Below are 21659 nucleotides of genomic sequence, written 5' to 3'. Positions count from 1 at the left end.
CCAGAATACTATCTTCAGATTTGCTTTATTTCTTGTTCATAATTAACAATGCAAAGCAATATAGCCTTTACCACTTATGTAAAGCATAATGAGTTAACTTTCAAAGTATAATACGTGCGTTACTGCCTTTTTATGAAACCATGAAAGTATAGTACTTATGTCTACACTAGGTGAAGAAGCCACATTGTTATATATTATGCTAGGATGTGTACGCCAGGAATCAAGTGTGCTACAAGGCCAAGAGCAACGACCTGCAATTACTTCAAATAACAGCCAAGTCCTCCCTATAGAATCTTTATGCATTTACTAAATTATGCCAGTGTTTGTGTGTGTATATGTGTGTGTTTTAAGATTCAAAAAAATTTAGTACTAGTTGGCAACATTCTCTAGAAGTCATTTTTGTTCTGCATCACTGAACTTTTTTAATTAGCTTAAAATGTGAATTTTTTTTCTGCGTTTATTTGTAAGTCATTGCTTCTCCCTGTGCTTAGCTCCACTCCCTGCCTCCTGTGGCCATCTAGGATTTCTTAGCTTTAATGTCACTACTTATAAGAAAACATTTCCCAAGTATTCAAGGGACATTAAGTCCTTGTAGGAATCATAAGAGAAATTTCTATGCAACTAACCAAAAAAATTACCTCTTCTTCTCTTCCTTAAAACCATGCCAGTGGGGCAACCCTCACACATTTCAAAAGTATAAAGGCCACTTTCAAAGAAAAGAGAGTAACATTCAAGTTATCTCTAAGTCTAAATTTAAATTTAAAATATTAAGATGGGGAGATGGGAGACCCAAGCTTTTCTCTAAGGGTACAGAAATAAAAATAAAAGTCAGGGTGAGGTAGGCCTTGAAGTTGTGCTATCACAGAAGAGGGCTAAGGGGAACTGGAAAATCAGGGAGCTAAAGCATAAGATGATGGCCAATCTGGGTTATAAACTACTTTAAAATGTAGTAAAAAATCAATAAAGGAGCTAGTAGGCAAAGAGTGGGCCAATGGGGGAAAAATTTGTGCCAACACATTGTGAAACCAAAGGTTAACTTATTATTAAACAATTTTTATATTTTCCATCAAAAAGTAGCTAAAAAGATAAAAGTGCATTCAAAAATTCTGACCTCCAAAGGGTCAAGACTCGAATAAGCCCTTGTGCACAAGGTTTGAGGAATATGTTTTTGGAAATCCAAGTGCACCCACTCTGCTTTATGGCAGTGTACTACCACAGCAGCTGATCAAGAAGTGTACAGGGTTCCTAATACCCTTTCAGAATACATAATAGCATAAATTCTTTTTCAATTTAATATATTATAAAATTGTTGATTCTCTTTTAGTCTATTTGAATACAAGTGGTTTTCAGAAAGATATATCTTTGACCAGCTTGTACTGGTCCTGAGTGTCACTGCTGGCACATTTCACCAATGACATTGCAATTGTGCTAGTTTGAGTTAACAAATCATTGTCACTTCATAATGAAATGGACAGAAATCAAAGACAGAAAAAGGTAATAAAGATGTCCAAAATGTAAAAATGGGGATAAAGAAAACAAAAAAGAAAAAAGAAGAAAGAGGATGTCAATAAAAGAATACTCATGTCAATAAAGCATTAATAAGTTATGTTTTTCATAAGTAGATTCAAAGAAAGCAATGATAAGACATATGTTGACACCAACATGACAGGTCAATGGAAATACATTACATTTTCCAACAATAAAAGTGAAAAAATGCCAATATAAAACAATTCAATTTAAACAAAATTATTTCTTGGGTTGGGTTGAGGGTCCTAGCTCAAAGAAACACAAGCAAACTGCCAACTCAGAAAGCTTGATTCCAGATAAAGAGATGGTGAATGACAAGGGATATGACAATCAATATACATGGGGATCAATCAGGGATAATTCCACCATGGATTCTGTTTGCTTTTCACTTTTTCGAGGCTTTTGTTTGTGTATTTGTTTTATGTAATACATTGAACCACATGAAATTGCCGATAATAGGCCTTTCTAAAAAGTCTACAAAATGGCAAGTTCAAATGAATCAGGCTAATATAAAGCAACTTGATTCCATGCAACGACCAAAACAAAAAAAGCAAAATTCTTCTGGGCTTAAAAAAACGTCCTAATCTAAGTTTTCCCAATGGTCTTTGTGGCAGGTGTCAGAGTGAATAAAGAAAAGGGGGGTGAAGAAAGGAAAAAAGAAACTAAGACTGGAAATGTTGTACCTTTGTTCCAGCTGCCTCATGGTTGCAGTAATTTTATTGGTTTTTTCTTCTAGTCGGGCAATTATTTCATTTTTTTCTTTCAAATCATCTTCAGAACCCTATTTAGAAAAACATGAAAGCTGCAGTGGTTTTGATTTTTAAACCTGAATATTTACAAGCTTTGTATACCATTTTGCTATGGGATTGTTACTTTGAAATGAGCAGAGTTTACTTGCAGATTAAAATACTCCTAGATGCACCCCTATGTTCATAGCAGCACTATTCACAATAGCCAAGATGCGGAAACAACCTAAATGTCCACTGACAGATGAATGGATAAAGAAGATGTGGTACGTATATACAATGGAATACTAGCCATAAAAAAAAATGAGATAATGCCATTTGCAGCAACATGGATGGACCTAGAGATCACCATACTAACTGAAGTAAGTCAGACAGAGAGAGACAAATATTATGATATCATTTATAAGTGGAAAATAAAATATAGCACAAATGAACCTATCTATGAAACAGAAACAGACTCACAGAGAATAGACTTGTTGCCAAGGGGAAGAGGGAGTGCAGGAGGGACAGACTGGGAGTTTGGGGTTAGTAGATGCAAAACATTACATATAGAATGGATAAACAACAATGTCCTACTGTATAGCACAGAGAACTATGTTCAATATCCTGGGATAAACCATAATAGAAAATACAGAAAAGAATGTATATATGTGTATAATGGAGTCACTCTGCTGTACAGCAGAAATTAACACACTGTAAATCAACTATACTTCAATAAAAAATAAAATTAAAAATAAAATAAAATACTCCTAGATATAAAACAGTACTACTACTACTAGTTTTCATTTAAAATGTAATAAAGGGGGAATTCCCTGGTGGTCCCGTGGTTTTAAGGCTCTGAGCTTTCACTGCCGAGGGCACAGGTTCAATCCTTGGTAGAGGAACGAAGATTCCACAAGCTGGGCAGTGTGGCCAAAAACAAAAAAAAAGTAATAAGGAAAAAAAACCCTCAGCCTTCAATGTTTTCAGAGGAGGACAGAATAAACTCTTGTAAAATATGCTATTATTTTCAAATTAAATTGTAAAGGTCTTTTGACAACAAGTCTACTTAACTGGAAGGGCACTTTATTAGAAAATCTGTAACAATTATAGTAAAGCATTTCAATCAAAATTAAATCTCTCTCAGGACTAAACTGTGTAAAGAAGTTTACAAAAATGTCTTGCACAGTTTTTAAAAATATTGACTGATTGATTGATTGATTTGGCTGCATCGGGTCTTAGTTGTGGCATGTGGGATCTTAGCTGCCACATGCGGGATCTTTGGCTGTGGTGCTCAGGCTCTCAAGTTGTGGTACACAGGCTTAGCTGTCCCGTGGCATGTGGGATCTTAGTTCCCTGACCAGGGATCGAACCTGCATTCCCTGCATTGGAAGGCAGATTTTTAACCACTGGACCAGCAGGGAAGTCCCAATTTTTTGATTGAATTTTCCAAAAAGATTTAAGCTTCATCTGTTAAACCTGTTAGCATTAAGAAACAAAGTCATATAAGTAATTTTTTTGTTTGTTCTTTGACATTGCTACATTTCTTCACCTTCCATTTAGGAAAAAAAATCACTGGTTTTTACTACCAACATGGCACCATTAATATAGACTCATCTCCAAATGACAACGAAAACACAAAAGAACCAAACCCTATGGAATACAGCAAAAGCAGATCTAAGAGGGAAGTTTACAGCAATACAATCCTACCTCAAGAAACAAGAAAAATCCCAAATAAACAATCTAAGCTTACACCTAAAGAAACTAGAGAAAGAAGAACAAACAAAACCCAAAGCTAGTAGAAGGAAAGAAATCATAAATATCAGAGCAGAAATAAATAGAAAGAAAACAATCGCAAAGATCAATAAAACTAAAAGCTGCTTCCTTTAGAAGATAAACAAAATTGATAAACCTTTAGCAAGACTCATCAAGAAAAAGAGAGGAAAAAAAAAGGGGGCTTATCTCTTAAAAGCCAAATCCTTCATACAAAAATTCATCTTCAATTTATATAACAAGAAATTCCAAGAATTTAAGAACATTCCTTACCTGCAACTTTTGATACATCTCTATGTTAATTGCTTTAACTTCCTCAAGTTGTTGTCGAAGGCCTATCAAAGTGTCTTGTTTCTCATGGATATCTTTCTCCAACAACTTCATGGCAAGTTCAATCTCATGTTTCATACTAACTTGTACCGCTAGCTCATTCTCCACATCCTGCAATTCAACATAGGCTCAATTCTCACACTACTTCAGGATGTCAAAGTCAGATACCCAACAGTTAATGACAAGAAAGAGTTACAATTTACTATGCAGGCTACTCTTTTTGAGTTACAAGCCCCACTAAAGGGAATCAACTAGGCCCTAGAACAACATTCCGAATATTTTCAAATGCACATTTTATTAAATGAAAGCATTTTCCACAGTCTGTTAATTATCACTATTCTAATAGTTGAGAATTATATATTTTTATGCCTCATAAACTCAGTATTAATTTTCCTTAAAGAAACGAACTAGTCTGTAAGTAAAGGCCAGAGATAAATCAAAAATTCCATTTCACAAACAGTTTTAATTTCTTCTCTTAAAGAATTTTACAGCAGAAGGATCCTAACATTAAAGACAAAGAGCAAAAGGGATGGAAAGGCTGACAAAACTCTCTTCTTGACCTGGGTTGGTTACACAGGCATTTATGTTATAATTCACCAAGCTACATACTTGTATTTTTCTCTTAGTATTTCATAATTTAAAAAGGTTAAAAAATAAGTTAATTTTAAATATGACTTTACTATTTGAATATTGATATTTGAATACATCATTCAAGTCTATTTTTTGTAATGCTGGTCACAGTCTACTCATTTCACAAACATAGACCATAACATAGTTTAAAAACACTGACACAACGGGAATTTAAAGAATTTGAAGGGATTAAGGGGATCAGATTGCTATCCCACACCAAGGAAGATAAGGCTGACAGAGATTTTGGAAGTGGTGCCTAAGGGTAAATTATTACTATCATTTTTGCTAATGTAACTGTAATGTAACCTACTTGTCTTAACTGAGATTCATCTCGAAGCTGCCTTCTGGCTTCATTGTACATTTCATCCAGCCCCTGCCTAGAATGCTTATATGTTTGAAGCTCAGTTTCCACATCTACTTTGGTAACCTAGGAAGAAAACATAAAACTTTTTTATTCTATAATCAGTACTGTTAATTAATACAGCACTACTATTAATTAATACAGCAGTCTATGCAAAAATCCCCAAAAGGGCTATTTCTGATGCAAGACAATCTGTAATCAATCTATACTTACTTCTAGGTGCTGCTGTGTTTTCATTAAAATCAATTTATTTTCACTTCGTAATTGATGATTTTCTTCTTGGAGTTTAATGATATTATTCTTTGCTATTGCTAACTAAAAATAAAACAGGGGCAAGAAAAAAAGATTTTAAACATCTTTATTTATACTTGCTTTACAGGTTACGTTCATGGCTATAAACAACAGAAAAAAAAACCCTAAAACTTGTAAAATGTCTCTCACATCTACAGAAGTTTTCATAAGAAAAATGTGCTCCTATTATCCCAAGATACCAATTAAAGAAATTATACTCTTATTTCCATTTCCTTTTGTTAGTCAAATCCTATGTTAGTAGAAACATATTGTTTATCTGATTTACAATATGTCCTAAATACAAAGTGCATGAGTAAGCATATGAAGAATTACGTGGTAAACAATAAGACTGTCAAGACTTGTGTAAAGACAAAAACATCTATAAGGAAAGTTGTGCTACTCTGAAAATGTAACACAGACGTTCATGATAATCAAATAGGACAACCTTGTGAAATCTGGGCACACTGAGTGACCGACCATCACAAATATGAGACAGCTCTCACCATCAGTTAAATATGAATGACTAAATGACTTGGCTCTGAAGCCTAGAATGAAAAAAAGGATCCTAGGAAAGGAAAACAGGAACTACTCCACAAATAAATTACTGAACACTTTGTCAGAAATGCAACTTGATCTTCACAGTGCACCTATGGTCAAGAAGAGGCACAAACTAGTGAGGAACTCTCTCTAATGGTCCCAATCAATCAAACGATAAAATGGTCCTAAACTATCAAAATGAAAACGCAGTCATGCAGTCATGTGCTTCCTGGTTTGGGAAAACTAGTCTAGTTCTAAAAGAAATGTGAATTTTAATGAACATGGCAAGTAGGGTTCATAGCACTAATAACAGATTTCTTCCCCTAGCCTAAATAATTCTGAAAGTGGAAAGCAATAATTCTGTGGTTAGATAGATTCAAAAACAAAACTTATCTCAAAAGCAGCTTTATAAATCGTATTACAAAGAGATCTGAGGGAGTTCCCTGGTGGCCTAGAGGTTAGGATTTGGCACTGTCACTACTGTGGCCTGGGTTTGATCCTTGGTTGAGGAACTGAGATCCCACAAGCTGTGCGATGTGGCCAATTTTTTTAAGTTTTTTTTTTAAAGTTTAAGAAAACAAACAAAAAAAAGAGCTGAGATAAATTTCTGGCTCTGCAACCACCAGATATCTACTTTGACAATGCAGGAAACCAGGGCACATGGGATGAGTTTTACACATGGGAGGGTGGAGAGAGGGTGCACATGATCATGGAGTGATGCCTGTAAGGAAAAGTGATCTGAATAGGGGAATAAGTGGGACAGGATCATTTTAATGGTAATTTCTAACTAGAGGTGATTCTACTACCTAAATACAAGTCATCCAGATTAAAAAATGAGACTCATGGTTTATTTATAGAAGACTTGTATGTATTTTATCTTCGGGGCTCATTTCTAGAAGTTGAGTATCTCAAACAATTCACAGATTCACCTGAGAATCTGCCTGAGAATATGTGGTTTCTCTAGAACTTATGATCGTCAATTACAACTATAATACAGGTATTCCATCATAATGATGAAAATCTGTTTTTTCATGTGTGTGTATGTGTGTGTGCACGGGCGCTCGTGGAAAAGGATCACCAGACTTCCTAAGTGGCGCAGTGGTTAAGAATCCACCTGCCAATGCAGGGGACACGGGTTCGAGCCCTGCTCTAGGAAGATTCCACATGCTGCGGAGCAACTAAGCCCATGTGCCACAACTATTGAGCTTGTGCTCTAGAGCACGTGAGCCACAACTATTGAGCCCATGTGCCGCAACTATTGAAGCCCATGCACCTAGAGCCTGTGCTCCACAACAAGAGAAGCCACTACAATGAGGAGCCCTTGCACCACAATGAAGAATAGCCCCCACTCGCATCAACTAAAGAAAGCCCATCTGCAGCAACGAAGACCCAACGCAGCCAATAAATTAAATAAATAAATAAATAAATATATTAAAAAAAAGAAAGAAAAGAAAAGGATCACCAATACTAGGCCCATGAAAGACAATTATCCGTGCCTAGGTGACAATACCTCTTCAATCAGCTTAGTATTTGACTTTTCTAATGAGTCAACTCTTGAATGGAGACTGCTGACTGTACTGCTGAAATTAATAAAGAAAAAACTCATTCAGAATTACACAAACTTACAAAGGCGAGAAAAAGTATGTTATCCTGTACGCATCATGTTGACTGACATGCACCAACTGCCCTGTCTGAATTTTTGATTGTAGGAAATTTCATTAAGTTGGAGAATTTGATCTAACAAAGCAATAAAAACTGTAGCAAAAGAATAAAAATTTCTATTAAACTTCCATTTGATACTGCTTATTATATTTTGCTGTTTTCCTTAGTGTTCTTCTTACATTTAACTTATAACATTTAGGAATTAAAATTCCACACAAAGATTAGTAAACATTGTTACAAAATAAATTAAAAATTATTTTAAATTTAGGATGAACTTTAAACATCCACTTTATAATTAAGTGGCTTAATGAAGCTTACAGTGGTCTTCAACACAAACTCCATTCTGTTCCCCCTCTCCACCTTCATAATAACTTAAAGACCTCCAAAGTCACCCATGGTTTGGGAAATGTGAATATGAGATAGCCAGCATGAGGTATCCAGTCACCCTGCAGCTAGGCAATGACTTATCTTTCAAGGATAGAGTCAAAAGTCAGGTTACACTATATGAACACATTTGTTCTGTGCATTTTTACTTCAATCGATCAAGATTGGACATTATTGTACATTTTATTGAGTCTGCTTTTCAAGGTCTGCTTGATTCTACCATCTCAAACTTGTTCTAATAAAATGTAAGATGCTGTATACATGCAGTAAAATCTATAATAGATGCAACAAATTTTATACTAGCCTCAGAAACAAGTAATGGCATATTAGTTTAACTGGTAAAACAAGAAAAATGTTTTTCCATTCATATTAAATCATTTTTAAAATACAATCATTCTTAGGTAAACAACTTGAATTTTTCACAAACAGCACCAGGGTATCCTGATGGTAATATGTAATAAGTACAGGACTAGGAGATGGAAGACCAAGTATATTTACAGTCCCTGCTTTTCTATTTTCTAATTGTGTCACCTTCAAAGTTTTAACACCTTTCTGAGCTTCAGTTTCCTTATCTAGAAAGCCAGACAATGATATCTGCCCTACCTTTATGTGAGAATGGATAAAAAAATAATCAAAAAGCACTTTTAAAAACAATAAACCCTCAATCATGGTTTTCTTTAAGTGAAAGATAATGAGTTCTATTTTTTGTTTTCTATACTTTTGAAATATTCTAAATGTACAAGAACTTTTTTTTTTAAGAACTTTTATTGCTATACAGTTAACAGACAATAAACAGCATATATTTAGAGTGTACAATTTGGTATCCCAATCTCCCAATTCATCCCCCCCCAACCCTCCCCTCTTTCCCCACTTGGTGTCCATGTGTTTGTTCTCTACACCTGTGTCTCTATTTCTGCCTTGCATTTACTCTTTCATAGTTGTTAGCATTTGCCTTGTGTATGGAGGTGCTCCTATATTGGGTGCATATATATTTATAATTGTTATATCCTCTTTTTGGATGGATCCCTTGATCTTTATGTAATGTCCTTTCTTGTCTCTTGTAACATTTTTTATTTTAAAGTCTATTTTATCTGATGTGACTATTGCTACTCCAGCTTTCTTTTGATTTTCATTTGCATGGAATATCTTTTTCCATCCCCTCACTTTCAGTCTGTATGTGTGCCTAGGTCCGAAGTGGGTCTCTTGTAGACAGCATATATATGGATCTTCTTTTTGTATCCATTCAGCCAGTCTGTGTCTTTTGGTTGGGGCATTTAGTCCATTTACATTCAAGGTAATTATTGATATGTATGTTCCTATGACCATTTTCTTAATTGTTTTGTTTTTGTTTTTGTAGGTCCTTTTCTTCTCTTATGTTTCCTGCTTAGAGAAGTTCCTTTAGCATTTGTGGTAGGGCTGGTTTGGTGGTGCTGAATTCTCTTAGCTGTTGCTTGTCTGTAAAGCTTTTGATTTCTCCATCGAATCTGAATGAGATCCTTGCTGAGTAGAGTATTCTTGGTTGTAGGTTCTTCCCTTCCATCATTTGAAATATATCATGCCACTCCCTTCTGGTTTGCAGAGTTTCTGCTGAGAAATCAGCTGTTACCCTTATGGGAGTTCCCTTGTATGTTATTTGTCGTTTTTCCCTTGTTGCTTTTAATAACTTTTCTCTGTCTTTAATTTTTGTCAATTTGACTACTATATGTCTTGGCATGTTTCTCCTTGGGTTTATCCTGCCTGGGACTCTCTGTGCTTCCTGCACTTGGGGAGCTATTTCCTTTCCCATGTTAGGGAAGTTTTCAGCTATAATCTCTTCCAATATTTTCTCAGGTCCTTCCTCTCTCTCTTCTTCTGGGACCCCTACAATGCGAATGTTGGTGCGTTTAACATTGTCCCAGAGGTCTCTTAGGCTGTCTTCAGTTCTTTTCATTCTTTTTTCCTTATTCTTTTCTGCATCAGTGATTTTCACCATTCTGTCCTCCAGGTCACTTATTCGCCCTCCTGCCTCAGTTAATCTGCTGTTGGTTCCTTCTAGTGTATTTTTCATTTCAATTATTGTGTTGCATATCTCTGTTTGTTTGCTCTTTAATTCTTCTAGGTCTTTGGTAAACTTTTTGATCTTTGCATCCAGTCTTTTTTCAAAGTCCTGGATCATCTTCACTATCATTATTCTGAATTCTTTTTCTGGAAGGGTGCCTATCTCCTCTTCATTTAGTTTTTTTTCTGGGGTTTTATCCTGTCCCTTCATCTGGTACAAAGTTCTCTGCTTTTTCATTTTCTCTATCTTTCTGTGGCTGTGGTTTTCAGTTCCATAAGACGAAATACTGCTGATACTGCTTGATACTGCTGTCTGCCCTCTTGTGGAGGAAGCTATCAAGAACTACTTTCTAATTAGACAAACAATGAAAAAAATACATAAAATATACAAAAGTGAGGTACCAGTATTGCTATAACAGAATAATACACATAATTGAAAAAGGAATGAGAAAGCTCCTCTGAACTGAATGAAATAAACTCTAAGATAAACTGCTGAGTAAGAACAGTAAAGCACAGAGTAGTGTAAAAATTATGCTACCCTATGTATCTCTGGAGGCATACATACAAACCTAGTGTATTAATTACTCCCAAAGAGGGAAACCAGATCGTTGGAGATCAGGGAAGAGGGAAATTTTTCATTTTATGTTCCTTTTGAAGTTCAAACCATATGAATATATTACCTGTTCCCAAAAAGTGAATAAATGTTTAAAAGTAAATAAATAAGCAATACAAGGCTGCATTGAGATATACAATCTCAGAAATACAAATTACAAAATAAATATACATATATATGCATATATTTCCTATGATACCAATTATTAAAACTCTTATTAAAAAAAAAAGACACTGATATAAGACCTTTCTTCTCTCTCCAATTTCAGAGAGAAAGCAAGAGTTATAACTTATTAGTGTCTTTTTCTAAAATGGGAAAATGTTTAACTATATTTTCTGATTATAATGCATGTGTATTGAGTAAAACTCAGAAAATACAGAAAAGGATAAAGAAAATAAAAATTATTCATAATCTCATCACCCAGAGATAGACATTCTTGAATTACTCATCTTAGTTAATGAGAACAGTCTGTTTCTAACAATGCAGTAAATTATTATTCACTATACCTGTGCTATCTGGTATGGCAGCCATAAGCCATATGTGGCTTCTCTGAATTGAAATGTGCTGCAGGTGTAAAATGCACATTGAATTTTGAAGACAGTCCAACAAAATATTTAAAATACCTTATATTTCATGTTTCTTTTTTATTTTTTTAATGTGGTTACTTAGAAATTTTAAATTACCTTTGTGACTCATTATATTTCTACTAGACAGAACTGTGCTGTACTATTTTACATACAGATCTCAGAAATTCTTCCCAGATACAGTATTCACTAACAGCTTCAATGACCAGATGACACTGTAAGGAGAAAACTTCCACCGTGGAAGATGACAGCCCTTTGAAGTAGGAAAAATGAATTTTTGAACCACCAAAATGATATAAACTTTCACCCTATCTAGCCTTTTTTCTCAAGGGTAGAGGGATAAGTCTCAAATTCTGTTTTTAAATGTCTCTGAAGATTCTATTTAAAAATAACTCTCATTTTCTGCTGAAAATCAATTATTTCCAATAATTCTCTGTATTCTTAATTTCCATTCATTCTCTATCCCCTCAACACCATTTCAAAGATGCTTAGAAAAAATGAATAGGGTTAAGATGACCTGAAGGGGGAAAAAAAAACCTAAGACAACATCCAAAATGTACTAAGTATCCATGTGTCCATAATACTTACTTCAGTTGTCTATTTAATTCTTCAACGTAATTCTTCTGGTCTAATATTGCAGCGATTTGAACATTCCTAGAGGAGAGGAAAAAAAGTAGCTTTGTGCTAACTGGAAAGGTATTTATTGGGTGACCAAAAAAACCCCCCAAACACACAAAAGGTCTAAATCATCTAAAATTGCTGTAAAACCCTAATGGTAAAACAACATATTCTTGCCTTCAAAATAAAACTCAAGAATTTTTATAATCATATAGCAGTAAGCTGTGTACTAAATAACTATAACCTTTGCTAAATAAATTACTTGCTAATATTAAACAATATCATTAGTATGTTTTTAAATTTTTTTGCATTTATTTTTTTAAGAAATATATTTGACACATGACATTGTGTAAATTTAAGGTGCACAACATGTTAATGTAACACATTTAATATTGCGATATGACTGCCATTACAGCAATAATTAGCACCTCTATTACATTACATAATTATCCTTTCTCTTTAGTGGTTAGAATAAGTATATTTTAAATTTAAACACAACTATGTCTTAAAATAAACCAGAATTTGTAACCTAATGAATAATAAGCTCTCATTTTTTTATCACAGAAGCAGAGCTGACTATTCAAATGGGTCTCTGGGGAATTCCCTGGCAGTCTAGTGGTTAGGACTCCGTGCTCTCACTGCCGAGGGTGCAGGTACCATCCCTGGTTGGGGAACTAAAATCCTATAAGCCCCACAGCTAAAGAATAAAAAATAAAATGGGTCTCTGAACTACTGATAAGACCAAAAGTCATACTTCAGACTAAAACCTCCTTCTAAGTGATTTTTGCTTTGTAAACCTTGTAAATGGATGTGAAAACAAAACAAAACAGGAACTACACACAAAAAAAGGAAATAAAAACCAACTGCAAATAGACAGACCTCATACTGATATGTAAAGAGCTACATATAAAATACAACATGTGAAATAACTAATGAGAATCATACCTTTCCTTATTTCCAATATCTTCTTCATTCTTTAAATACATGGAAAAATCAATCACTCCAACCTAAAGTAAATAAAGTTATTCTTATTTAGAGGGTAGAAATACTAGAAGTACCTTTAACATACAACTAACTTTCATCCTTAATTTTTTTCTTTATTGTTTAATAGCACTGTTTACAACTTAGAGTGATACCTGGATCAAAGAGTAACGGTATAAACTGAAAACACTCTGCATTTGGCACTAGTCATTTTCACTTACTTGTGAGTCTAAATCTTCTCCCTTTACACACAGATTAGCATCTATCACATTCAGGCCAACCAGCAGCCCAACGATTACTGCTCCTTCTTCTTCCATCATTAGTGCATGATACTCATAGAATTCACTGTGAAAATTAAAATAAAAATCTAATATAAATATTAGATAATCTAATATATAATAATAATCTAACAAAATATAAATTAGGTATCTTGAAATTAGCCTTTCTACATGCGAGTAACTTAAAATTTTTGAGATTTAAATGTTTATAAAGAAAATGTAAAAGAAAGGGACTGAAGGAGGTAAAACAGGAAAAGGAATTTTGAGAGAAAGAAAAGAGAAGCAAAGAGATTAAAAAAAAAAAAAAAGAGTCATCACTGAGGCCTGGAATGTTTGTGACTCTCAAAAGAAATAGTGACTGCTGCTGATCTGATAACAATACTTTTTAGTACAGTTGAATTTTCATCCCAGGATTTATTAAGACCCTTGGGATAAAGATTAAGGCGGGGAAATGAACATATGAGACATTTCAAAGCCCGTTTTGAAGTCAATGCATTTGGTATATGTATTGCAAGTGCTCTTAATAGATAATCATTAATGATATTTATGGATATCTAGATCCTAAAAAATGTTCAAACAAGAGACTTGTGAAAGAAATAAGACAGCCTAAAAAACTAAGACTTGACAACTAATACTCAGAAAACTAGTTATCACTGTCTCATACCTTCCTCAAGAAGTCCCATGTATATTATGTAATCACTTTAATTAACCTTCAGAATATTATTGAGAAATTGAAGGTGTTTAAAGCATGGTCATTCTCATTTAACAAATGGAAAAACCAAGATGTACAACTGGAGTCACAAGTGAAAAAATGAGCAGATTCTCCAGAACATCACAAAGGCACTCTAAGAGAACAAGGGAGAGTAGAGGAGTTGCCATGGGCCCACTCCCTTTGAGAACTGATCTCCTTGCTTTGAAAGTCTGTCTTAAACGTTTGGCCTTCAATTTAAACTGACAGTTTAAAAAGTGCCCACATTATAGTCAAAGCAGCAGTTTGGACATGAAAGATCTAAAAAAAAACCTCCTGAAATAAAGCCCCAAATTCCAATATAAATTTTTATTCATAGAATTAACTGTAATTTAGGAAAAAATTAAAACTTAGAAATACGACACAAATTTCCACCTTATTGGCCAATAAAAATCTTACAGTATTCATTTTTTTAGGCTAGTTCTTGATCCATGTTATGTCCCCACCATGGTTTTCTATCTCATTTTGCTCCTCCTTTTATTTTATGCCATCATGATGTATTTTATGTATCCTTTCGTACCATATCTTCAATCCTTTTTGGAAAACAGGACATAAATGAAATAAAAAATGAACGTGATTTAATGGTAATTACCTCAAGAGATCCCTTTGAATAATTAAGCAACGCAGGTAATCAGCCATTTTTTTTTGCATGAGGGCTAATCGAAGCCACGCTCTTGCACGACCCAGGGGGGTCCTGAAAAGCAAAACCAAACGGTCGGAAAACAGCCCCAGCCCAAAGATTATAGACTACATCTTCTATTTTTGTTGAGGCACATGTTAATAAAGAAGAAAGGCAATTTATCATGGTTTTATCTTTGTTTCTAGAGCTTCGAGTCAGCTCTTTGAGCATGCAAACCAATCCCTGGGAGCTATTTTGTCAGAATAGGTTTAGCCCTCTAAAATATTTTGTCAGAATAGGTTTAGCCCTCTAAAAATGACTGTGCAAAATGCATCAATAAAGGCAGTAAAATGCTCTCAGAAAACAACCGACATTATATCTGAATTTTAAAAATCAAAACAGGGACTTCCCTGGTGGTGCAGTGGTTAAGAATCCACCTGCCAATGCAGGGGACACAGGTTCCATCCCTGGTCCAGGAAGATCTCACATGCCACAGAGCAACTAAGCTCCTGCACCACAACTACTGAGCCTGTGCTCTAGAGCCCAAGAGCCACAACTACTGAAGCCCTCGTGCCACAACTACTGAAGCTCACACGCCTAGAGTCTGTGCTCTGCAACAAGAGAAGGCACCGCAATGAGAAGCCCCCGCTAACAGCAACTAGAGGAAGCCTGCGCACAGCAACAAAGACCCAACGCAGCCATAAATAAACGAATAAATAAAATTTTTAAAATGAAAAAAATTTAAAAATCAAAACAAAGCTAAGAAGGTACCTCAATGCTAACTAATTAGAATCACTGCTTGTTATTTTTCAAATGTTTCTTTTATCCAGTTGTCCTTTGAAACATTAAATCTCCTCTTTAATGTGGAGGCCTGCTGGGAATAGAACTTCTAAAACAACAAATATATCTGAAAGGCTGTGGCCCAGTGCCATTTTTGCTGGCTATAAGCAGAATCTCTGGGACAAGAGGGGACGCACAGCTCTTCTTAAAATTGAAGGTGTTTGTGGCTCAAGATGAAAACTAATTCTACCTAGGCAAGAGATGTGCTGAGGTGTACAATGCAAAAAACAACCCAGTAACTCCTTGTGGCAAACAACAAAACCAGAGCCATCTGTGCTCTTGGTAACAGTGGCGTGGTTGTACCAAATTCTGAAGCAACCTTCCTGCTAAGGTCACTGGACACAGAATCTGTGTGATACTATACCCCTCAAGGATTTAAACTTTTTGAAAAGTAAATAAAAAGTGTGGATTTGTTCTCTTGCTAAAACAATTAAATCTCATACCTCTCTTATCCAAACTCTCATCATTTAGTAAAAATAAAACCAAGTTTTACAGAATGTGTATAACTTTTTTAAAGAGAAATACATCATTCACACTTTTATGTTTTCTTATGCAGAGAACATTTTGGCAGGTAATGTGGGAGGAAATTTCACTTTGAACAGCTAACAAATTTCTTATGGCTCAGCATTTTAATGAATAGTATACTTCAGAAAACATTTTTTACTTTTGTAGAGTTTGGCTTTTTAAAAACAATATGAACATGTATTTTCATATTAAAATGAAACCAAATCTTATATTTCTCTTTTTGAGATTTAAATTCCCTTTTTTCAGATGCAGATGTAGAGCACAGACTTGAGGACATGGAGGGGGGTGAAGGGGAAGCTGGGACGAGGTGGGAGAGTAGCATTGACATATATACACTACCAAATGTAAAGCAGATAGCTAGTGGGAACCTGTGGCATAACACAGGGAGATCAATCAACTTGATGATGGGTGATGACTTAGAAGGCTGGGGTAGGGAGGGTGGGAGGGAGTCATGGAAGGGAGGAGTTATGGGGATATATGTATAAATACAGCTGATTCACTTTGTTGTACAACAAAAACTGGCACAACAGTGTAAAGCAATTATATTCCAATAAAGAGCTTTAAAAAAACTTCCTTTTTCTTCTCTGTTAAAAACTGCTACACCTTATATACTATTATAAGAAATAAGAAGTGTGAACATCACTTGCTATTTAATTTTAAAAACTGGGTTTAAATGCTGGCTCTGCCACTTGTTAACTATAACTTCTTTCATCTTTACTTTTCACACCATACAACTATCATAATAATAATCTCTACCTTAAGACTGATTTAAGCGCTCAATGAGATAATGCATGTAAAACAATTAACTTACTATCCCGATACAGTGCTCAATAAATAGCAGCCATTTACTTTTATCACTCAAGTAATACTTGCAAACATTTGGATGTTGTGATAACAGAAAACACTACCATATACCCTATAACATACAAAACCCTAAACTGTAAAGCTGTCTAAGAGAGAGCAGACTGCTAATCTGACAAAAAATGGTACGCATAAAAGTTATCTCACTCACAAGAATTAAGATACACTAAAGTAAGCTCTTCTATCCTAACCACACCATGAAGAACATAAGAATTTAGCCTTAACAACAAAAAAACCTGCAAAAAATTTTCAACACTCATGAGTCACTAGCTAGAATATTCAGCTTTTAGGACATTTCACATACAGTTTTTCCTCAGTATTAGTGTAAGATTGGTTCTAGGATCCCCCTCGGATACCAAAATCTATGGATACTCAAGTCCCTTATATAAAATGGCATACTGGGGACTTCCCTGGTGGTGCAGTGGTTAAGAATCTGCCTGCCAATGCAAGGGACACGGGTTCGATCCCTACTCCAGGGAGATCCCACATGCCACAGAGCAACCCACAATTACCAAAGCCCACATACCTAGAGCCCGTGCTGTGCAACAAGAGAAGACACCACAATGAGAAACCTGCGCACCGCAACTAGAGAAAGCCCTGCATGCAGCAACGAAGACCCAATGCAGCCAAATAAATAATTTTTAAAAATTAAAAACAATTTTTAAATGGCATACTATTTGCATATAACCTACGCACATCTGCCCATATATTTTAAATGATCCCTAGATTACTTGTAACACCTAATACAATGTAAATACTATGTCAATAGTTGCCAGGGTGTGGCAAATTCAAGTTTTGCTTTTTGGAACATTCTGAAAATTTTTTTTTGAATATTTTTGATCCAAAGTTGGTCATATCCGCCAATGCAGAACCCAAAGATATTGAGGGCTGACTGTACCTTCATCTAGTCAAACAGGCAGATGACAATAATAGGTCCCAATATTCAGAACAAAAAAAGTAATTTGCACAAGTCCTGTGGCATATAAATGGCTTATCGGAGGACTCAAATCTCCTAAGCCTGTGCCCTGGATTTAGCTTAAATCAGTCTTCAAATAGTACTGACTGCCCAATACTGCAAACTAGCTTAATACTTAGGAAACAGAAACGCATACTTGATACACCCTGTCTTAAAAGATCTTGCCTATTTCCTGCAATACAATGCAGAACTTAAGTAAGTGATATGATATAGGAGTGAATATAGTGATAAGAGTATAAAACAAAGAGCAATTAATTCTCATTAAAGGGGCTAAGAAAATTTCCTAAAGGAAATGAAATTTGAGCTTAGCCATAAAGAATAAACGGAATTTTATTAGAAGAGAATGCAAGAAGGCTACGTAAGGCTGAGAGAAGATGATAAACTTGAGTGTAAGGTACTTTTAAGGAACAGTAAATATACTTCTATGGTTAGGAAAGAACAAGTAATAAGATTACTTACTTAAGACCAGGTAAATCCCGGACACTAGCTCCTATTTCCTCTGCTTCTGGGTACAGCTTCTCCACCAGCTCCAAAGGGCCCCAGATAGTTTTGTTATAACTCAAAAACGATTTTCTTACTTTAAAAAGAAAATATAATGCATGTAACTTCAACATACAAAATTGTAGTAACTTTCTGTTAAATAGTTTCAACATTTCTAACTTAACATACAATTATTCAGAGACCTTTCTTCTCTTATCACTACACAGCCCTGTTCATCAGGAGCCTGTTCATCAGGATTCTGATATTTTTCCTATCAGAAATATGCTTCTTGGCCATTCTTCCATATCAGAAATATGCAAGTAGGTAATTAAAGTAAAAAACAACTAGGCTCATTCTTTACCAGTACCAAAATAAGACTGGTGGCCCTAACAGGTTGATCTTTACCAGTTTATTAAATAAATCAAGGACAAATAGTTATTTTACCTTTAAACACACAAAAAAATTGTGACTTTACTTTTCCTTTTATTTGAATGTGAGATTTGGGTAATATAAAACCATGAAATCACTGTGTTTCTAATACTGACCACATCTCCTGTAGATCCAGTGTGCATATCATATGCACCACCCAAAAACCACCACCAAGATAAACAATCTTTCCTTGGGGAGAAAAATCAATCAGTACAAAGTAGCTTTATAATGCTTCATGGAGATGAGCATTTGACTATGAGGATATGTCTCATGATATTTTGTGACGTAAAAGAAAATATATTCAGAAAAGAGTTTAAAATGTAACTATTTTGACCATCATTTGGCAAATTCTATTTCAGCAGGAAATAAAGATCTAAGTCACTGCTATTTTTTTTTAATAAAAAGGAAGCTTTTCAAAAAGCAAATGAAAACTCAAGGCCTGCAATAAGGCTGACTACTTCCCGATTTATTAAAAGAAGTATTCAGAGACTGAGAGTATCAAGAGAATGAAAAAATGTGAGGAAACAGATACATTCACTGTTGTTTTATTAATCAGTGAAGCCTTTATACACATCAGTTGCCTATATTCTTTGACCCAATAATTCTACTCCTAGGAATCCTAAACAAATCCCAGCACATGTGTACAAATATATATATCCGAAGATGTTCTTACAGCACACTTTTAATAATAAAAAATTGGAAACATCCTAAGTGTAGATTAAGAGGAGAGTAGTTAGATAAGTTGTGGTATACATATACTATGAAATATTATACAGCCATCAAAAAATGTGACAAAGACCTCTATGTAAATGGCAAGATCTCCAAACCATACCATTTTTTTTTAAATGGGGAAAAAAACAAAGTCACAGAATAATAGTTACAGCATGATTTTATTTAGCGTAAAAGAAAAAAAATCAACTATAATTCAGGTAAAAAAGGAAGGAAAAAAAAACAAGAGCTGGAAGAATGACAAGGATTCCTTTAGAGAGATGAACGGAAGAGAAGGAAGGAAAATTGTTTTTGCTCCATGTGCTTCTATGTTGTTTGATTCATGTACAAAAAGAACATATTTCACTACTAGATACAATTTTTAAAATCATTTTAACTCTTTAATTAAGGAAAAAGTAGAATCTGAAAACACAAAAACAAGAAAACCAAACTCAGAGAGAACAGATTGGTGGTTGCCAGAGTTGGAGCCTGGGAATGGGTGAAATGGGTAAAGATGGTCAAAAGGTACAAACTTCCCGTTATAAAATAAGTCCTGGGGATGTAATATACATAATGACTACAGTTAACAAAACTATACTGTATATTTGAAAGCTGCTAAGAGAGTAAATCTTAAAAGTTCTCATCACAAGAAAAAAACACTTGTAACTATGTGTGGTAATGGATGTTAACTAGGTTTATTGTGGTGATCACTTCACAATATATAAAAATACTGAATCACTGTGTTATACCCATGAAACTGATATGTTATATGTCAATTATATCTCAAAAAAAAGTAAACAGACAAATTTTAATTTAAAGATGAATACACTGGGCTCCAAGCCCTCGAGGGCGTGCAGACGGGGAGGATGCGGGTTCCCTGGAGAAGTGGATGGCGGGAACCACAAGAGATGATCAGGAGCAGTTTGAGTGCCAGCAACTGCTCAAGTGCCAGGTGCAGCTGGGGGCCCCTGAGGAGAAAAAGAACACAGGCCTGGTGGCTGAGGCCAAGGTGGTAGCTGCCGGCTGGATGCTGGATTTCCTCTGCCTCTGTCTTTGCTGGGCCTTTAATTACGGCCGCTCCGACGACTTCCACAGCACCAAGGCTATTATTCATGAACTGTCCAGTCTAACAGCTTATCAACTGAGAACTATGTACACATGCCAATTTTTGACAAGAACTGCAGCTGGAAAAACCCTTGATGCACAGTTTGAAAGTGATGAACGCATTACATCCTTGGAATCAGCCTTGATGATTTGGGCTTCAATTGAAAAGGAACACGACAAGCTTCATGAAGAAATACAGAGTTTAATTAAAATTCAGGCTATAGCCATTTGCATGGAAAATGGAAATTTTAAGGAAGCAGAAGTCTCTGAAAGAATATTTGGTGACCCAAATTCATATACCCTTTAAAAACGAAATTGCTTATGATAATCTCTCAGAAAGATGCATTCCGTTCCTTTTTTCAACACTCCAGCTACAACCACATGATGGAGAAAATTAAGAGTTATGTGAATTATGTGCTAAATGAAAAATCATCAACCTTTCTAATGAAGGCAGCAGCAAAAGTAGTGGAAAGTAAAAGAGCAAGAACAACAACTTCTCAAGATAAATCTAACTGTGGTAATGATATTGAATTGGAAAGTGAAGCTGATTTGGATACAGGAAAAAGGTATCACAAAAAATCTCTTCTTATCTAAGTTAAACATGGAAACCAACAACAAGGTGTTAATAAGAAAGAGGAAAGAGTGGAAACTCTTCAAAGTGGAAGAAAGAAAAAAGAGAACAGTAGGAGAGCCACGGAAAGCAAGAGAATACGTGTTTTAAACAGCCTGTAACTCCTGAAAAACATCAGTCTAGAAAAAAAACAGGCGTGGCTTTCGGAAGAAGACAAGAATCTGAGATCTGGTGTGAGGAAATACAGAGAGGGGAATTGGTCTAAAATACTATCATATTATAAATTCAACAACCGAACAAGTCATGTTGAAAGACAGATGGAGGACTATGAAGAAGCTGAAGCTGATCTGCTCAGACAGTGAAGACTGAGTGTGTTTGTAGAGCTCAATGACAGTTAAACCTTTTGATCACTGCATTTTGTTTGAAACTTGGTGGTCATTAATGTAGCTTAAAATTTTGTTTAAAGC

General features: G+C 35.0%; 1 protein-coding gene and 1 pseudogene across 17 annotated transcripts in view; one reads left to right on the top strand and one right to left on the bottom strand.

Annotated features, from left to right (window-relative positions):
* The window catches only part of RUFY2 (RUN and FYVE domain containing 2), a 92304-nt gene that overhangs the window by 65893 nt on the left and 4752 nt on the right, over nt 1-21659 (bottom strand). For 13 of the 17 annotated variants that reach the window (XR_009053941.1, XM_057736534.1, XM_057736543.1 and 10 more), the window contains 10 exons: nt 18360-18477; nt 14672-14773; nt 13275-13398; nt 13018-13079; nt 12043-12108; nt 7685-7754; nt 5560-5661; nt 5296-5412; nt 4299-4466; nt 2211-2308 (listed from right to left, as the gene is read on the bottom strand). Coding sequence is in view for 15 of the 17 variants with exons in the window: in XM_057736534.1 (XP_057592517.1) it covers nt 2211-2308; nt 4299-4466; nt 5296-5412; nt 5560-5661; nt 7685-7754; nt 12043-12108; nt 13018-13079; nt 13275-13398; nt 14672-14773; nt 18360-18477 (1027 nt within the window). In the remaining 2 variants the exon portion in view is untranslated. Of the gene's footprint in view, nt 1-95; nt 1456-2210; nt 2309-4298; nt 4467-5295; nt 5413-5559; nt 5662-7684; nt 7755-12042; nt 12109-13017; nt 13080-13274; nt 13399-14671; nt 14774-18359; nt 18478-21659 lie in introns of those variants that run through there. The other 4 variants (XM_057736544.1, XM_057736546.1, XM_057736532.1 and 1 more) reach the window with 4 other exon arrangements.
* Nucleotides 18663-21561, top strand: LOC130853309 (telomeric repeat-binding factor 1-like; annotated as a pseudogene).

The sequence above is a fragment of the Hippopotamus amphibius genome, chromosome 5 (genome assembly GCF_030028045.1).
Source record: "Hippopotamus amphibius kiboko isolate mHipAmp2 chromosome 5, mHipAmp2.hap2, whole genome shotgun sequence".
Taxonomy (NCBI): domain Eukaryota; kingdom Metazoa; phylum Chordata; class Mammalia; order Artiodactyla; family Hippopotamidae; genus Hippopotamus; species Hippopotamus amphibius.
The sequence above is the reverse complement of the archived record's forward strand: the minus strand, read 5'-3'. Positions and strand labels throughout refer to the sequence as shown.